We start from the raw sequence: 18,582 nt of genomic DNA, 5'->3' as shown, positions 1-18,582 counted from the left end.
ATTCATTAAGTACCACCATAATGACAACATTAAAATACAGTAGTGTAGTAGACCTACGTATTCATTAAGTACCATCATAATGACAACATTAAATACAGTAGTGTAGTAGACCTAAGTATTCATTAAGTACCATCATAATGACAACATTAAATACAGTAGTGTAGTAGACCTAAGTATTCATTAAGTACCATCATAATGACAACATTAAATACAGTAGTGTAGTAGACCTAAGTATTCATTAAGTACCATCATAATGACAACATTAAATACAGTAGTGTAGTAGACCTAAGTATTCATTAAATACCACCATAATGACAACATTAAATACAGTAGTGTAGTAGACCTACGTATTCATTAAGTACCACCATAATGACCAACATTAAAATACAGTAGTGTAGTAGACCTAAGTATTCATTAAGTACCACCATAATGACCAACATTAAAATACAGTAGTGTAGTAGACCTAAGTATTCATTAAGTACCACCTTAATGACCAACATTAAAATACAGTAGTGTAGTAGACCTAAGTATTCATTAAGTGCCACCATAATGACAACATTAAAATACAGTAGTGTAGTACACCTAAGTATTCATTAAGTACCACCATAATGACAGCATTAAAATACAGTAGTGGAGTAGACCTAAGTATTCATTAAGTACCACCATAATGACCGACATTAAATACAGTAGTGTAGTAGACGTAAGTAATTATTAAGTACCACCATAATGACCAACATTAAAATACAGTAGTGTAGTAGACCTAAGTATTCATTAAGTACCACCATAATGACAACATTAAATACAGTAGTGTAGTAGACCTAAGTATTCATCAAGTACCACCATAATGACAACATTAAAATACAGTAGTGTAGTAGACCTAAGTATTCATCAAAAACAAGGCAGAGGTTTTATTTTACAAGTATATTTATTTAATATGTAAACAAAAAAGGAAAAAATATATATTGTCGATAATAGTTGTTTAATGTCAATAAAATGTAAGAAAAAAAAAAAAAAGTACATTTTTTAAAACCCATTCTCGAAACTTGTGAATCAATTTAAAATCGGAATAAATAAAGATTGTGATTTGGATGGAATGTAATGTTTTGGGCATTCTTGATGATGACCAAATATGAATAGGGTCACCATTACAAACTGTAATGTGTACAGTAGTGAAGTGAAGTGAAGTGAAGTGAATTATATTTATATAGCGCTTTTTCTCTAGTGACTCAAAGCGCTTTACATAGTGAAACCCAATATCTAAGTTGCATTTAAACCAGTGTGGGTGGCACTGGGAGCAGGTGGGTAAAGTGTCTTGCCCAAGGACACAATGGCAGTGACTCAGATGGCGGAAGCGGGGATCGAACCTGGAACCCTCAAGTTGCTGGTACGGCCACTCTACCAACCGAGCTAGTGCGCCCCAGTACACACCTATGAACTGTTTTCTGACTACCATGATGCATAAACAGCTTGGCACTAATAATATACAGTAATATAATAATATACAGTATAATAATAGTAATAATAATAATATACAGTAATATAATAATAATATATAGTAATATAATATATACCGTATAATAATAATATACAGTATAATAATAATATACAGTAATATATGATAATAGACAGTAATATAATAATAATATACAGTAATATAATAATAATAATGATAATAGACAGTAATATAATAATAATATACAGTAATATAATAATGGTAATAGACAGTAATATAATAATAATATACAGTAATATAATAATAATAGACAGTAATATAATAATAATATACAGTAATATAATAATGGTAATAGACAGTAATATAATAATAATATACAGTAATATAATAATGATAATAGACAGTAATATAATAATAATGTACAGTAATATAATAATAGTATTACACAGTATTAAAGCATAATAATGTACAGTAATATAGTAATAATAATACACAGTCATTTAATAATATACAGTAATGTAATGAAAATATAGAGTAATTTAATAATGATGATAATATACAGTAATATAATAATACAAATATTCTGAAATATAATAATAATAATATTTAGTAATATAATAATAATATACAGTAATGTAATGAAAATATATAGTAATTTAATAATGACGATAATATACAGTAACATAACAATGAAAATATTCAGAAATATAATAATAATAATATTTAGTAAAATAATAATAATATACAGTAATATAATAATACTGAGGCAGCACAGTGGAACAGGGGTTAGTGCATGTGCCTCACAATACGAAGGTCCTGAGTAGTGCTGAGTTCAATCCCAGGCTCGGATCATTCTGTGTGGAGTTTGCATGTTCTCTCCGTGACTGCGTGGGTTCGACTCCGGCTTCCTCCCACCTCCGAAGACATGCACCTGGGGATAGGCTCCTCCCACCTCCAAAGATATGCACCTGGGGATAGGCTCCTCCCACCTCCAAAGACATGCACCTGGGGATAGGTTGATTGGTAACACTAAATTGGCCCAAGTGTGTGAATGTGAGTGTGAATGTTGTCTGTCTATCTGTGTTGGCCCTTTGATGAGGTGGCGACTTGTCCAGGGTGTACCCCGCCTTCCGCCCGAATGCAGCTGAGATAGGTTCCAGCGCCCCCCGCGACCCCGAACAGGACAAGCGGTAGAAAATAGATGGATGGATAATATTCAGTAATATGATAATAATATTCAGTACCTCAGAAGACTATAGGTCAACTTCAGAGCACCTTTCATACTGCCTGTGAACATTTGGAGGACAGTAAAAGTCACTGAATGTGTCTGATTTCCCAGTAACATGTTTGTTGTGATTTCACAGTAACATGTTTCTTGTGATTTCCCAGTAACATGTTTCTTGTGATTTCACAGTAACATGTTTCTTGTGATTTCACAGTAACATGTTTCTTGTGATTTCACGGTAACATGTTTGTTGTGATTTTATGGTAACATGTTTGTTGTGATTTCACAGTAACATGTTTTTCGTGATTTCACAGTAACATGTTTGTTGTGATTTCATAGTAACGTGTTTGTTGTGATTTCACTGTAACATGTTTGTTGTGATTTCACAGAAGCATGTTTGTTGTGATTTCACAGTAACATGTTTCTTGTGATTTCACAGTAACATGTTTCTTGTGATTTCACGGTTGCTTTGTTTTTTCTTCGACGCACTTGGACGCCTTAACATGCACGAAAAGTCCGCAAATTTTGCAGGCGCGTCAGGTACGGCGAATATATATTGAGTATAGTGTTGTCTCCATACCAATATTTTGGTATTGGTGGCAATATTGTCTTTATTTGAACAAAAAAATCTTAATGTTCATGAAACATATGTTTATTATTGCAATTTAGTCCTTAAATAAAATAGTGAACATACTAGACAACTTGTCTTTCAGTAGTAAGTAAACAAACAAAGACTCCTAGTCTGCTGACGTATGCAGTAACATATTGTGTCATTTATCTACCTATTATTTTGTCTACATTATAAAGGACAAACTGTAAAAATAGATTATTAATCTACTTGTTCATTTACTGTTAATATCTGCTTATTTTCTCTTTTAACATGTTCTATCTACACTTATGTTAAAATGTATTAATCACTTATTCTTCTCTTCTTTGACACTTTACATTAGTTTTGGATGATACCACACATTCAGGTATCGATCCGATACCAAGTAGTTACAGGATCATACATTGGTCATATTCAAAGTCCTCACGTGTCCAGGGACGTATTTACTGACTTTAAAAACATAATATACCATTTTTTTTTTAAAGAAAAAATATTTAGTGACGATAAAAAATATTGATGCAATCATAGTAGTATCGACTAGATACGCTCTTGTACTTGGTATCATTACAGTGGATGTCAGGTGTAGATCCACCCATGGCGTTTGTTTACATTGTGACGCCGGTGAGCTATTGTATCCTCCTACGGTGTGTAGTGAAGCATGTTTAGCTATTCCTCGTCCTCCAGTGATAATGATACTTGTAAGAAACTTAGTGACCGCGGATGGACATTAGCTGCTAACTAGCTAACCCTTATAACCTCCCCTTTATCTTTACTTTTTACACCAAAATGCGTCCGTTCTCCCTTTTCTGTCTACACACTGTGTCTGCTTGTAAGTACTCTGTGTGTGTGCGCTGCCGAACATGCTCCTCTGCTCGCAAAACCAGCAATGTCACAACTTGACGACACACCGTCATGCCCAAGAATAGTACCGTTTTTGATTCATTAGTACCGCGATACTATACTAGTACCGGTACAACCCTAATTGGGGGGTCCCGAATTTTTGGCGGTAAGTCAGAGCACGGGAGAGGACGTGACCACAAGCGTGACAAGACCGAGGGCCTTTTTTTGCAAACTTTTCTCAAGTAAATAATGTGTGTGATAATAAAAGGACAATAAGCCTCATTAAAGAAAGTAGAAAGATTTGTGAGGGGGAAGCAGCTGCTATGGAGGGTAAAGGTCACCCCAGCTGTCACGGTCCTTTGGCTGTCACTCTGTAAAGTGTGTGTGTGTGTGTGTGTGTGTGTGTAGTATGACGTGAGTAAATCAGCTGACCACTTACACACCTTAAATGCGTCAGTAGCCCAGCAGAAGAGACCCCGGGTGTACTTTCCACTCCATGCAGGCAGCAACTGACATGAAAAGCAAAAAAAAAAAAAAAGTCCAACACAAATCAACGTGAAGTTTATTGCCAGTCTCCAACTTGCTGGTTAAAAACATTCCACACCGTCTGAAATATTGACTCTTTTCATTTCAGGTTGTGACGTCGTCGCTGGAATACACCACTTGGAAGGCACGTTGTGTATAAATAACACTTTAGCAGCAGGACATGACGGAGATTGTTATGGAGTCCAGTCCTTTAGTCCGTCCAGGTTTTGGGGACTTCATGTGTTTAATGGCACTATACTTGCAGTGGAGGTCATGACAGTTAGTACAAAACCCAAGACCAGGGAGGTTGTCACATTGTGTAAATGGTAAATAAAAACATTCCTTTTCAACTTATATCCAATTGAATAGACTGCAAAGACAAGATACTTAACATTCGAACTGGTAAACTTTGCTATTTTTTTGCAAATAATCATGAACTTCGAATTTAATGGCAGCAACACATTGCATTGTGCAATTTTACCACTGTGTCACATGGCCTTTCCTTTTAACAACACTCAGTAAAGGTTTGGGAACTGAGGAGACACATTTTTGAAGTGGAATTCGTTCCCATTCTTGCTTGATGTACAGCTTAAGTTGTTCAACAGTCTCCCTTCTGATATTTTAGCCTTCATATTGCACCACACATTTTCAATGTCTGGACTACAGGCAGGCCAGTCTAGTACCAGCACTATTTTACTACGAAGCCACGCTGTTGTAACACGTGGCTTGGCATCGTCTTGCTGAAATAAGCAGGGGCGTCCATGATAACGTGGCTTGGATGGCAACATATGTTACTCCAAACATGTATGTACCTTTCAGCATTAATGGTGCCTTCACAGATGTGTAAGTTACCCATGTCTTGGGCACTAATACACCCCCATACATCACACATGCTGGCCGATAACAATCCGGATGGTTCTTTTCCTCTTTGGGTCCACAGCTTCCAAAAACAATTTTAAACTTAATAATTAACTTCGAATTTAATGGCAGCAACATATTTTTACCACTGTGTTACATGGTCTTTCCTTTAAACAACACTCAGTAAAGGTTTGGGAACTGAGGAGACACATTTTTGAAGTGGAATTCTTTCCCATTCTTGCTTGATGTACAGCTTAAGTTGTTCAACAGTCTCCCTTCTGATATTTTAGCCTTCATATTGCACCACACATTTTCAATGTCTGGACTACAGGCATGCCAGTCTAGTACCCGCACTCTTTTACTATGAAGCCACGCTGTTGTAGCACGTGGCTTGGCAACTTCTTGCTGAAATAAGCAGGGGCGTCCATGATAACGTTGCTTGGATGACAACACATGTTGCTCCAAAACCTGTATGTACCTTTCAGTATTAATGGTGCCTTTACAGAAGTGTAAGTTACCCATGCCTTGGGCACTAATACACCCCCATACCATCACAGATGCTGGCTTTTACACTTTGAGCCTAGAACAATCCGGATGGTTCTTTTCCTCTTTGTTCACGACGTCCACAATTTCCAGAAACAATTTCAAATGTGGACTCGTCAGACCACAGAACACTTTTCCACTTTGTATCAGTCCATCTTAGATGAGCTCGGGCCCAGCGAAGCCGGCGGCGTTTCTGGGTGTTGTTGATAAATGGCTTTCGCTTTGCATAGTAGAGTTTTAACTTGCACTTACAGATGTCACGACCAACTGTAGTTACTGACAGTGGTTTTCTGAAGTGTTCCTGAACCCATGCGGTGATATCCTTTACACACTGATGTCGCTTTTGGATGCAGTACCGCCTGAGGGATCCAAGGTCACGGGCAATGTCGCTTACATGCAGTGATTTCTCCAGATTCTCTGAAACTTTTGATGATATTACGGAGCGTAGATGGTGAAATCCCTAAATTCCTTGCAATAGCTGGTTGAGTAATCCATCCATCCATCCATTTCCTACCGCTTGTCCCTTTCGGGGTCGCAGGGGGTGCTGGAGCCTATCTCAGCTGGACAAGTGGCCACCTCATCGCAGGGCCAACACAGATAGAATGTTGTTCTTAAACAATTTGCTCAGGCATTTGTTGACAAAGTGGTGACCCTCGCTCCGTCCTTGTTTGTGAATGACTGAGCATTTCATTGAATCTACTTTTATACCCAATCATGGCACCCACCTGTTCCCAATTAGCCTGTTCACCTGTGGGATGTTCCAAATAAGTGTTTGATGAGCATTTCTCAACTTTCTCACTCTTTTTTGCCACTTGTGCCAGCTTTTTTTAAACATGTTGCAGGCATCAAATTCCAAATGAGCTAATATTTGCAAAAAAATAACAAAGTTTTCCAGTTTAAACGTTAGATATCTTGTCTTTGCAGTCTATTCAATTGAATATAAGTTGAAAAGGATTTGCAAATCATTGTATTCTCTTTTTATTTAACATTTACACAACGTGACAACTTCACTGCTTTTGGGTTTTGTAGAGCGGGTTAGGAGGTAGACATTTGCTTCCGGAATGTGTAACTTATAAATTAGCTTCATGAACCATGCAGGTGTGTTACGAAATTGGACAATATCCAAACAGATTATAATGCTTGGAGAGAACATCAAATGAGAGCAGAATAAGTCACATTAAGATACAGTAAGGGTACATTTGTGGACTACATGCTTTCTATAATGTTGATGACTTTAGTAATATGAGAGTGGCAAACTAAATAAATAAAAATTATGTCAGAGTGCAACCTCTCGAAAATAGGGTCAATTAGGTACACTTCAATAGGGTACTTAATTAAGTGTCCGGCTCCCAGTAGGATCTCATTGGGTGGTGTACCTAATGAAATGTCCACCTCCCAGTAGGACCTCATTGGGTGGTGTACCTAATGAAGTGTCCGGCTCCCAATGGGACCTCATTTGGTGGTGTACCTAATGAAGTGTCCACCTCCTAATGGGACCTCATTGGGTGGTGTACTTAATGAAGTGTCCACCTCCTAATGGGACCTCATTGGGTGGTGTACCTAATGAAGTGTCCGGCTCCCAATGGGACCTCATTTAGTGGTGTACCTAATGAAGTGTCCGGCTTCTAATAAGACCTCGTTGGGTGGTGTACCTAATGAAGTGTCCGGCTCCTCATAGGACTTCGTTGGGTGGTGTACCTAATGAAGTGTCCGGCTCCTCATAGGACCTCATTGGGTGGTGTACCTAATGAAGTGTCCGGCTCCCAATGGGACCTCATTTAGTGGTGTACCTAATGAAGTGTCCGGCTTCTAATAAGACCTCGTTGGGTGGTGTACTTAATGAAGTGTCCGGCTCCTCATAGGACTTCGTTGGGTGGTGTACCTAATGAAGTGTCCGGCTCCTCATAGGACCTCATTGGGTGGTGTACCTAATGAAGTGTCCGGCTCCTAGTAGGACCTCGTTGCGTGGTGTACCTAATGAAGTGTCCGGCTCCCAATAGGACCTCATTGGGTGGTGTACCTAATGAAGTGTCCGGCTCCTAATGGGACCTCACTGGGTGGTGTACCTAATGAAGTGTCCGGCTCCCAATAGGACCTTACTGGGTGCTGTACCTAATTAAGTGTCCGGCTCCTAATGGGACCTCGTTGGGTGGTGTACCTAATGAAGTGTCCGGCTCCTAATAGGACCTCATTGGGTGGTGTACTTAATGAAGTGTCCGGCTCCTAATAGGACCTCATTGGGTGGTGTACCTAATGAAGTGTCCGGCTTAATAGGACCTTGTTGGGTGGTGTACCTAATGAAGTGTCCGGCTCCCAGTAGGACCTCATTGGGTGGTGTACCTAATGAAGTGTCCGGCTTAATAGGACCTTGTTGAGTGGTGTACCTAATGAAGTGTCCAGCTCCCAATAGGACTTTATTGGGTGGTGTACCTAATGAAGTGTCGGGCTCCCAGTAGGACCTCATTGGGTGGTGTACCTAATGAAGTGTCCGGCTCCCAGTAGGACCTCATTGGTGGTGTACCTAATGAAGTGTCCAGCTCCTAAAAAGACCTCGTTGGGTGGTGTACCTAATGAAGTGTCCGGCTCCCAGTAGGACCTTACTGGGTGGTGTACCTAATGAAGTGTCCGGCTCCTCATAGGACCTCACTGGGTGGTGTACCTAATGAAGTGTCTTCCACAAACCTTCATTTATGAGAGTTTTTCACCAGCCGTTCCCAAAAATCGTCGGTCTGCCCCGCCCCCGCCCCCGCCCCGTAGTTCCTCAGGTAGCGCTTGGCCTCCCGCAGCTCGGCCGGGCCCAGGCTCTGGTCCACGCCCGGCGCCAGCTGGTAGCTGAGGGGCGACACGATGTAGCCGTTGCGGTAGAGGCAGGCCTGCTTGCAGAGCTCGAAGCAGGCGAAGAGGAGGCCGAAGTAGGGAAGGATCTGGCGGGGAAGGAAGGACACGTCAAATGTCCGCCTGGTGTACAACGACCACCTTGACATTTGCAGCTGAAACCAGAGAGGCCGGCATGCTGTTCCCCAGACCGCCCGCTCACCTCGCTCGTGATAGCGCTGCTATTAATTACCCACTCTGCATTGTTTCACCTCACATATAGGCCAAGGGTTACCCACAGAAGTGTAGAAAAAGGTGTGATGACGACCATAGAACAGAGGAAAGCGGTAGATTGTGATTATTTGAATATTTCAAACTGTACTGCTGACTTAAACATTGCATTCAGGAACACCCGGAATTATGAGCGTCAAACATTACAACGCTCAAGTAAGTCGTTTTTTTGCACTTTCTCCATGTTCTATGTTGCTGCAATTATTATGACCATGTTTTGTTCTTTCTTGTTTTCTAAAGTATTACATAGTTATTTAATTTATATCATTGAAGTATTTAAATTATTAGACGGCTCAAAGTGAATGTCACAAAATAAAAAGGCTTTGTTTTTTTTAGTTTTGGACAGTACTAAAGTTGCAAACATGAGTAAGTTTTGGACAGTACTAAAGTTGCAAATATGAGTAAGTTTTGGACAGTACTAAAACTGCAAACATGAGTACGTTTAGGACAGTACTAAAACTGCAAACATGAGTAAGTTTTGGACAGTACTAAAACTGCAAACATGAGTACGTTTTGGACGGTACTAAAGTTGCAAACATGAGTAAGTTTTGGACAGTACTAAAGTTACAAACATGAGTAAGTATTGGACAGTACTAAAGTTGCAAACACGAGTAAGTTGTGGACAGTAGTACTAAAGTTGCAAACACGAGTAAGTTGTGGACAGTAGTACTAAAGTTGCAAACATGAGTAAGTTTTAGAGAGTACTAAAGTTGCAAACACGAGTAAGTTGTGGACAGTAGTACTAAAGTTGCAAACATGAGTAAGTTTTGGACAGTACTAAAGTTGCAAACATGAGTAAGTTTTGGACAGTACTAAAGTTGCAAACATGAGTAAGTTTTGGACAGTACTAAAGTTGCAAATACGAGTAAGTTGTGGACAGTAGTACTAAAATTGCAAACACGAGTAAGTTGTGGACAGTAGTACTAAATTTGCAAACATGAGTAAGTTTTGGACAGTACTAAAGTTGCAAACATGAGTAAGTTTGGACAGTACTAAAGTTGCAAACACGAGTAAGTTTTGGACAGTACTAAAGTTACAAATTATGAGTAAGTTTTGGACAGTACTAAAGTTGCAAACATGAGTACGTTTGGGACAGTACTAAAGTTGCAAACATGAGTAAGTTTTGGACAGTACTAAAGTTGCAAACATGAGTAAGTTTTGGACAGTACTAAAGTTGCAAATATGAGTAAGTTTTGGACAGTAGTAAATTTGCAAACATGAGTAAGTTTTAGACAGTAGTAAAGTTGCAAACATGAGTAAGTTTTGGACAGTACTAAAGTTGCAAATATGAGTAAGTTTTGGACAGTACTAAAGTTGCAAACATGAGTAAGTTTAGGACAGTACTAAAGTTGCAAACATGAGTAAGTTTTGGACAGTACTAAAGTTGCAAATATGAGTAAGTTTTGGACAGTACTAAAGTTGCAAACATGAGTACGTTTGGGACAGTACTAAAGTTGCAAACATGTGTAAGTTTTGGACAGTACTAAAGTTGCAAACATGAGTAAGTTTTGGACAGTACTAAAGTTGCAAACATGAGTAAGTTTTGGACAGTACTAAAGTTGCAAACACGAGTAAGTTGTGGACAATAGTACTAAAATTGCAAACACGAGTAAGTTATGGACAGTAGTACTAAATTTGCAAACATGAGTAAGTTTTGGACAGTACTAAAGTTGCAAACATGAGTAAGTTTGGACAGTACTAAAGTTGCAAACACGAGTAAGTTTTGGACAGTACTAAAGTTGCAAACATGAGTACGTTTGGGACAGTACTAAAGTTGCAAACATGAGTACGTTTGGGACAGTACTAAAGTTGCAAATATGAGTAAGTTTTGGACAGTACTAAAGTTGCAAACGTGTAAGTTTTGGACAGTACTAAAGTTGCAAACATGAGTAAGTTTTGGACAGTACTAAAGTTGCAAATATGAGTAAGTTTTGGACAGTACTAAAGTTGCAAACATGAGTAAGTTTAGGACAGTACTAAAGTTGCAAACATGAGTAAGTTTTGGACAGTACTAAAGTTGCAAATATGAGTAAGTTTTGGACAGTACTAAAGTTGCAAACATGAGTACGTTTGGGACAGTACTAAAGTTGCAAACATGTGTAAGTTTTGGACAGTACTAAAGTTGCAAACATGAGTAAGTTTTGGACAGTACTAAAGTTGCAAACATGAGTAAGTTTTGGACAGTACTAAAGTTGCAAACACGAGTAAGTTGTGGACAATAGTACTAAAATTGCAAACACGAGTAAGTTGTGGACAGTAGTACTAAATTTGCAAACATGAGTAAGTTTTGGACAGTACTAAAGTTGCAAACATGAGTAAGTTTGGACAGTACTAAAGTTGCAAACACGAGTAAGTTTTGGACAGTACTAAAGTTGCAAACATGAGTACGTTTGGGACAGTACTAAAGTTGCAAACATGAGTAAGTTTTGGACAGTACTAAAGTTGCAAATATGAGGAAGTTTTGGACAGTACTAAAGTTGCAAACGTGTAAGTTTTGGACAGTACTAAAGTTGCAAACATGAGTAAGTTTTGGACAGTACTAAAGTTGCAAACATGAGTAAGTTTTGGACAGTACTAAAGTTGCAAACACGAGTAAGTTGTGGACAGTAGTACTAAAATTGCAAACACGAGTAAGTTGTGGACAGTAGTACTAAATTTGCAAACATGAGTAAGTTTTGGACAGTACTAAAATTGCAAACATGAGTAAGTTTGGACAGTACTAAAGTTGCAAACACGAGTAAGTTTTGGACAGTACTAAAGTTGCAAACATGAGTACGTTTGGGACAGTACTAAAGTTGCAAACATGTGTAAGTTTTGGACAGTACTAAAGTTGCAAATATGAGTAAGTTTTGGACAGTACTAAAGTTGCAAACGTGTAAGTTTTGGACAGTACTAAAGTTGCAAACATGAGTAAGTTTTGGACAGTACTAAAGTTGCAAACATGAGTAAGTTTTGGACAGTACTAAAGTTGCAAACACGAGTAAGTTGTGGACAGTAGTACTAAAATTGCAAACACGAGTAAGTTGTGGACAGTAGTACTAAATTTGCAAACATGAGTAAGTTTTGGACAGTACTAAAATTGCAAACATGAGTAAGTTTGGACAGTACTAAAGTTGCAAACACGAGTAAGTTTTGGACAGTACTAAAGTTGCAAACATGAGTACGTTTGGGACAGTACTAAAGTTGCAAACATGTGTAAGTTTTGGACAGTACTAAAGTTGCAAATATGAGTAAGTTTTGGACAGTAGTAAATTTGCAAACATGAGTAAGTTTTAGACAGTAGTAAAGTTGCAAACATGAGTAAGTTTTGGACAGTACTAAAGTTGCAAATATGAGTAAGTTTTGGACAGTACTAAAGTTGCAAACATGAGTAAGTTTAGGACAGTACTAAAGTTGCAAACATGAGTACGTTTTAGACAGTAGTAAAGTTGCAAACATGAGTAAGTTTTGGACAGTACTAAAGTTGCAAATATGAGTAAGTTTTGGACAGTACTAAAGTTACAAACATGAGTAAGTATTGGACAGTACTAAAGTTGCAAACACGAGTAAGTTGTGGACAGTAGTACTAAAGTTGCAAACACGAGTAAGTTGTGGACAGTAGTACTAAAGTTGCAAACATGAGTAAGTTTTAGAGAGTACTAAAGTTGCAAACACGAGTAAGTTGTGGACAGTAGTACTAAAGTTGCAAACATGAGTAAGTTTTGGACAGTACTAAAGTTGCAAACATGAGTAAGTTTTGGACAGTACTAAAGTTGCAAACATGAGTAAGTTTTGGACAGTACTAAAGTTGCAAACACGAGTAAGTTGTGGACAGTACTAAAGTTGCAAACACGAGTAAGTTTTGGACAGTACTAAAGTTGCAAATATGAGTAAGTTTTGGACAGTACTAAAACTGCAAACATGAGTACGTTTAGGACAGTACTAAAACTGCAAACATGAGTAAGTTTTGGACAGTACTAAAACTGCAAACATGAGTAAGTTTTGGACGGTACTAAAGTTGCAAACATGAGTAAGTTTTGGACAGTACTAAAGTTACAAACATGAGTAAGTATTGGACAGTACTAAAGTTACAAACATGAGTAAGTATTGGACAGTACTAAAGTTGCAAACACGAGTAAGTTGTGGACAGTAGTACTAAAGTTGCAAACACGAGTAAGTTGTGGACAGTAGTACTAAAGTTGCAAACACGAGTAAGTTGTGGACAGTAGTACTAAAGTTGCAAACATGAGTAAGTTTTGGACAGTACTAAAGTTGCAAACATGAGTACGTTTTGGACAGTACTAAAGTTGCAAACATGAGTAAGTTTTGGACAGTACTAAAGTTGCAAACACGAGTAAGTTGTGGACAGTAGTACTAAAATTGCAAACACGAGTAAGTTGTGGACAGTAGTACTAAATTTGCAAACATGAGTAAGTTTTGGACAGTACTAAAGTTGCAAACATGAGTAAGTTTGGACAGTACTAAAGTTGCAAACACGAGTAAGTTTTGGACAGTACTAAAGTTACAAATTATGAGTAAGTTTTGGACAGTACTAAAGTTGCAAACATGAGTACGTTTGGGACAGTACTAAAGTTGCAAACATGAGTAAGTTTTGGACAGTACTAAAGTTGCAAACATGAGTAAGTTTTGGACAGTACTAAAGTTGCAAATATGAGTACGTTTTGGACAGTAGTAAATTTGCAAACATGAGTAAGTTTTAGACAGTAGTAAAGTTGCAAACATGAGTAAGTTTTGGACAGTACTACAGTTGCAAATATGAGTAAGTTTTGGACAGTACTAAAGTTGCAAACATGAGTAAGTTTAGGACAGTACTAAAGTTGCAAACATGAGTAAGTTTTGGACAGTACTAAAGTTGCAAATATGAGTAAGTTTTGGACAGTACTATAGTTGCAAACATGAGTACGTTTGGGACAGTACTAAAGTTGCAAACATGTGTAAGTTTTGGACAGTACTAAAGTTGCAAACATGAGTAAGTTTTGGACAGTACTAAAGTTGCAAACATGAGTAAGTTTTGGACAGTACTAAAGTTGCAAACACGAGTAAGTTGTGGACAGTAGTACTAAAATTGCAAACACGAGTACGTTGTGGACAGGAGTACTAAATTTGCAAACATGAGTAAGTTTTGGACAGTACTAAAGTTGCAAACATGAGTAAGTTTGGACAGTACTAAAGTTGCAAACACGAGTAAGTTTTGGACAGTACTAAAGTTGCAAACATGAGTACGTTTGGGACAGTACTAAAGTTGCAAACATGAGTAAGTTTTGGACAGTACTAAAGTTGCAAATATGAGTAAGTTTTGGACAGTACTAAAGTTGCAAACATGTGTAAGTTTTGGACAGTACTAAAGTTGCAAACATGAGTAAGTTTTGGACAGTACTAAAGTTGCAAACATGAGTAAGTTTTGGACAGTACTAAAGTTGCAAACACGAGTAAGTTGTGGACAGTAGTACTAAAATTGCAAACACGAGTAAGTTGTGGACAGTAGTACTAAAATTGCAAACACGAGTAAGTTGTGGACAGTAGTACTAAATTTGCAAACATGAGTAAGTTTTGGACAGTACTAAAGTTGCAAACATGAGTAAGTTTGGACAGTACTAAAGTTGCAAACACGAGTAAGTTTTGGACAGTACTAAAGTTGCAAACATGAGTAAGTTTTGGACAGTGCTATAGTTGCAAACATGAGTACGTTTGGGACAGTACTAAAGTTGCAAACATGTGTAAGTTTTGGACAGTACTAAAGTTGCAAACATGAGTAAGTTTTGGACAGTACTAAAGTTGCAAACATGAGTAAGTTTTGGACAGTACTAAAGTTGCAAACACGAGTAAGTTGTGGACAGTAGTACTAAAATTGCAAACACGAGTAAGTTGTGGACAGTAGTACTAAATTTGCAAACATGAGTAAGTTTTGGACAGTACTAAAGTTGCAAACATGAGTAAGTTTGGACAGTACTAAAGTTGCAAACACGAGTAAGTTTTGGACAGTACTAAAGTTGCAAACATGAGTACGTTTGGGACAGTACTAAAGTTGCAAACATGAGTAAGTTTTGGACAGTACTAAAGTTGCAAATATGAGTAAGTTTTGGACAGTACTAAAGTTGCAAACGTGTAAGTTTTGGACAGTACTAAAGTTGCAAACATGAGTAAGTTTTGGACAGTACTAAAGTTGCAAATATGAGTAAGTTTTGGACAGTACTAAAGTTGCAAACATGAGTAAGTTTAGGACAGTACTAAAGTTGCAAACATGAGTAAGTTTTGGACAGTACTAAAGTTGCAAATATGAGTAAGTTTTGGACAGTACTAAAGTTGCAAACATGAGTACGTTTGGGACAGTACTAAAGTTGCAAACATGTCTAAGTTTTGGACAGTACTAAAGTTGCAAACATGAGTAAGTTTTGGACAGTACTAAAGTTGCAAACATGAGTAAGTTTTGGACAGTACTAAAGTTGCAAACACGAGTAAGTTGTGGACAATAGTACTAAAATTGCAAACACGAGTAAGTTGTGGACAGTAGTACTAAATTTGCAAACATGAGTAAGTTTTGGACAGTACTAAAGTTGCAAACATGAGTAAGTTTGGACAGTACTAAAGTTGCAAACACGAGTAAGTTTTGGACAGTACTAAAGTTGCAAACATGAGTACGTTTGGGACAGTACTAAAGTTGCAAACATGAGTAAGTTTTGGACAGTACTAAAGTTGCAAATATGAGTAAGTTTTGGACAGTACTAAAGTTGCAAACGTGTAAGTTTTGGACAGTACTAAAGTTGCAAACATGAGTAAGTTTTGGACAGTACTAAAGTTGCAAACATGAGTAAGTTTTGGACAGTACTAAAGTTGCAAACACGAGTAAGTTGTGGACAGTAGTACTAAAATTGCAAACACGAGTAAGTTGTGGACAGTAGTACTAAATTTGCAAACATGAGTAAGTTTTGGACAGTACTAAAATTGCAAACATGAGTAAGTTTGGACAGTACTAAAGTTGCAAACACGAGTAAGTTTTGGACAGTACTAAAGTTGCAAACATGAGTACGTTTGGGACAGTACTAAAGTTGCAAACATGTGTAAGTTTTGGACAGTACTAAAGTTGCAAATATGAGCAAGTTTTGGACAGTACAAAAGTTGCAAACGTGTAAGTTTTGGACAGTACTAAAGTTGCAAACATGAGTAAGTTTTGGACAGTACTAAAGTTGCAAACACAAGTAAGTTGTGGACAGTAGTACTAAAATTGCAAACACGAGTAAGTTGTGGACAGTAGTACTAAATTTGCAAACATGAGTAAGTTTTGGACAGTACTAAAATTGCAAACATGAGTAAGTTTGGACAGTACTAAAGTTGCAAACACGAGTAAGTTTTGGACAGTACTAAAGTTGCAAACATGAGTACGTTTGGGACAGTACTAAAGTTGCAAACATGTGTAAGTTTTGGACAGTACTAAAGTTGCAAATATGAGTAAGTTTTGGACAGTAGTAAATTTGCAAACATGAGTAAGTTTTAGACAGTAGTAAAGTTGCAAACATGAGTAAGTTTTGGACAGTACTAAAGTTGCAAATATGAGTAAGTTTTGGACAGTACTAAAGTTGCAAACATGAGTAAGTTTAGGACAGTACTAAAGTTGCAAACATGAGTAAGTTTTAGACAGTAGTAAAGTTGCAAACATGAGTAAGTTTTGGACAGTACTAAAGTTGCAAATATGAGTAAGTTTTGGACAGTACTAAAGTTACAAACATGAGTAAGTATTGGACAGTACTAAAGTTGCAAACACGAGTAAGTTGTGGACAGTAGTACTAAAGTTGCAAACACGAGTAAGTTGTGGACAGTAGTACTAAAGTTGCAAACATGAGTAAGTTTTAGAGAGTACTAAAGTTGCAAACACGAGTAAGTTGTGGACAGTAGTACTAAAGTTGCAAACATGAGTAAGTTTTGGACAGTACTAAAGTTGCAAACATGAGTAAGTTTTGGACAGTACTAAAGTTGCAAACATGAGTAAGTTTTGGACAGTACTAAAGTTGCAAACACGAGTAAGTTGTGGACAGTACTAAAGTTGCAAACACGAGTAAGTTTTGGACAGTACTAAAGTTGCAAATATGAGTAAGTTTTGGACAGTACTAAAACTGCAAACATGAGTACGTTTAGGACAGTACTAAAACTGCAAACATGAGTAAGTTTTGGACAGTACTAAAACTGCAAACATGAGTACGTTTTGGACGGTACTAAAGTTGCAAACATGAGTAAGTTTTGGACAGTACTAAAGTTACAAACATGAGTAAGTATTGGACAGTACTAAAGTTACAAACATGAGTAAGTATTGGACAGTACTAAAGTTGCAAACACGAGTAAGTTGTGGACAGTAGTACTAAAGTTGCAAACACGAGTAAGTTGTGGACAGTAGTACTAAAGTTGCAAACATGAGTAAGTTTTAGAGAGTACTAAAGTTGCAAACACGAGTAAGTTGTGGACAGTAGTACAAAAGTTGCAAACATGAGTAAGTTTTGGACAGTACTAAAGTTGCAAACATGAGTACGTTTTGGACAGTACTAAAGTTGCAAACATGAGTAAGTTTTGGACAGTACTAAAGTTGCAAACACGAGTAAGTTGTGGACAGTAGTACTAAAATTGCAAACACGAGTAAGTTGTGGACAGTAGTACTAAATTTGCAAACATGAGTAAGTTTTGGACAGTACTAAAGTTGCAAACATAAGTAAGTTTGGACAGTACTAAAGTTGCAAACACGAGTAAGTTTTGGACAGTACTAAAGTTACAAATTATGAGTAAGTTTTGGACAGTACTAAAGTTGCAAACATGAGTACGTTTGGGACAGTACTAAAGTTGCAAACATGAGTAAGTTTTGGACAGTACTAAAGTTGCAAACATGAGTAAGTTTTGGACAGTACTAAAGTTGCAAATATGAGTAAGTTTTGGACAGTAGTAAATTTGCAAACATGAGTAAGTTTTAGACAGTAGTAAAGTTGCAAACATGAGTAAGTTTTGGACAGTACTAAAGTTGCAAATATGAGTAAGTTTTGGACAGTACTAAAGTTGCAAACATGAGTAAGTTTAGGACAGTACTAAAGTTGCAAACATGAGTAAGTTTTGGACAGTACTAAAGTTGCAAATATGAGTAAGTTTTGGACAGTACTATAGTTGCAAACATGAGTACGTTTGGGACAGTACTAAAGTTGCAAACATGTGTAAGTTTTGGACAGTACTAAAGTTGCAAACATGAGTAAGTTTTGGACAGTACTAAAGTTGCAAACATGAGTAAGTTTTGGACAGTACTAAAGTTGCAAACACGAGTAAGTTGTGGACAGTAGTACTAAAATTGCAAACACGAGTAAGTTGTGGACAGTAGTACTAAATTTGCAAACATGAGTAAGTTTTGGACAGTACTAAAGTTGCAAACATGAGTAAGTTTGGACAGTACTAAAGTTG

General features: G+C 37.4%; 1 protein-coding gene across 1 annotated transcript in view; it reads right to left on the bottom strand.

Annotated features, from left to right (window-relative positions):
- Positions 1–4,663: 4,663 nt before the first annotated feature.
- Positions 4,664–18,582, bottom strand: part of slc25a43 (solute carrier family 25 member 43) — a 41,084-nt gene continuing 27,165 nt past the window's right edge. The window contains exon 5 of the mRNA XM_061930208.1: positions 4,664–8,975. Within this exon, the coding sequence (XP_061786192.1) occupies positions 8,736–8,975 (240 nt within the window). The 3' untranslated portion in view covers positions 4,664–8,735. The remainder of the gene's footprint in view (positions 8,976–18,582) is intronic.

This window comes from Nerophis lumbriciformis, linkage group LG36 (assembly GCF_033978685.3).
Source record: "Nerophis lumbriciformis linkage group LG36, RoL_Nlum_v2.1, whole genome shotgun sequence".
Taxonomy (NCBI): Eukaryota; Metazoa; Chordata; class Actinopteri; order Syngnathiformes; family Syngnathidae; genus Nerophis; species Nerophis lumbriciformis.
The sequence above is the reverse complement of the archived record's forward strand: the minus strand, read 5'-3'. Positions and strand labels throughout refer to the sequence as shown.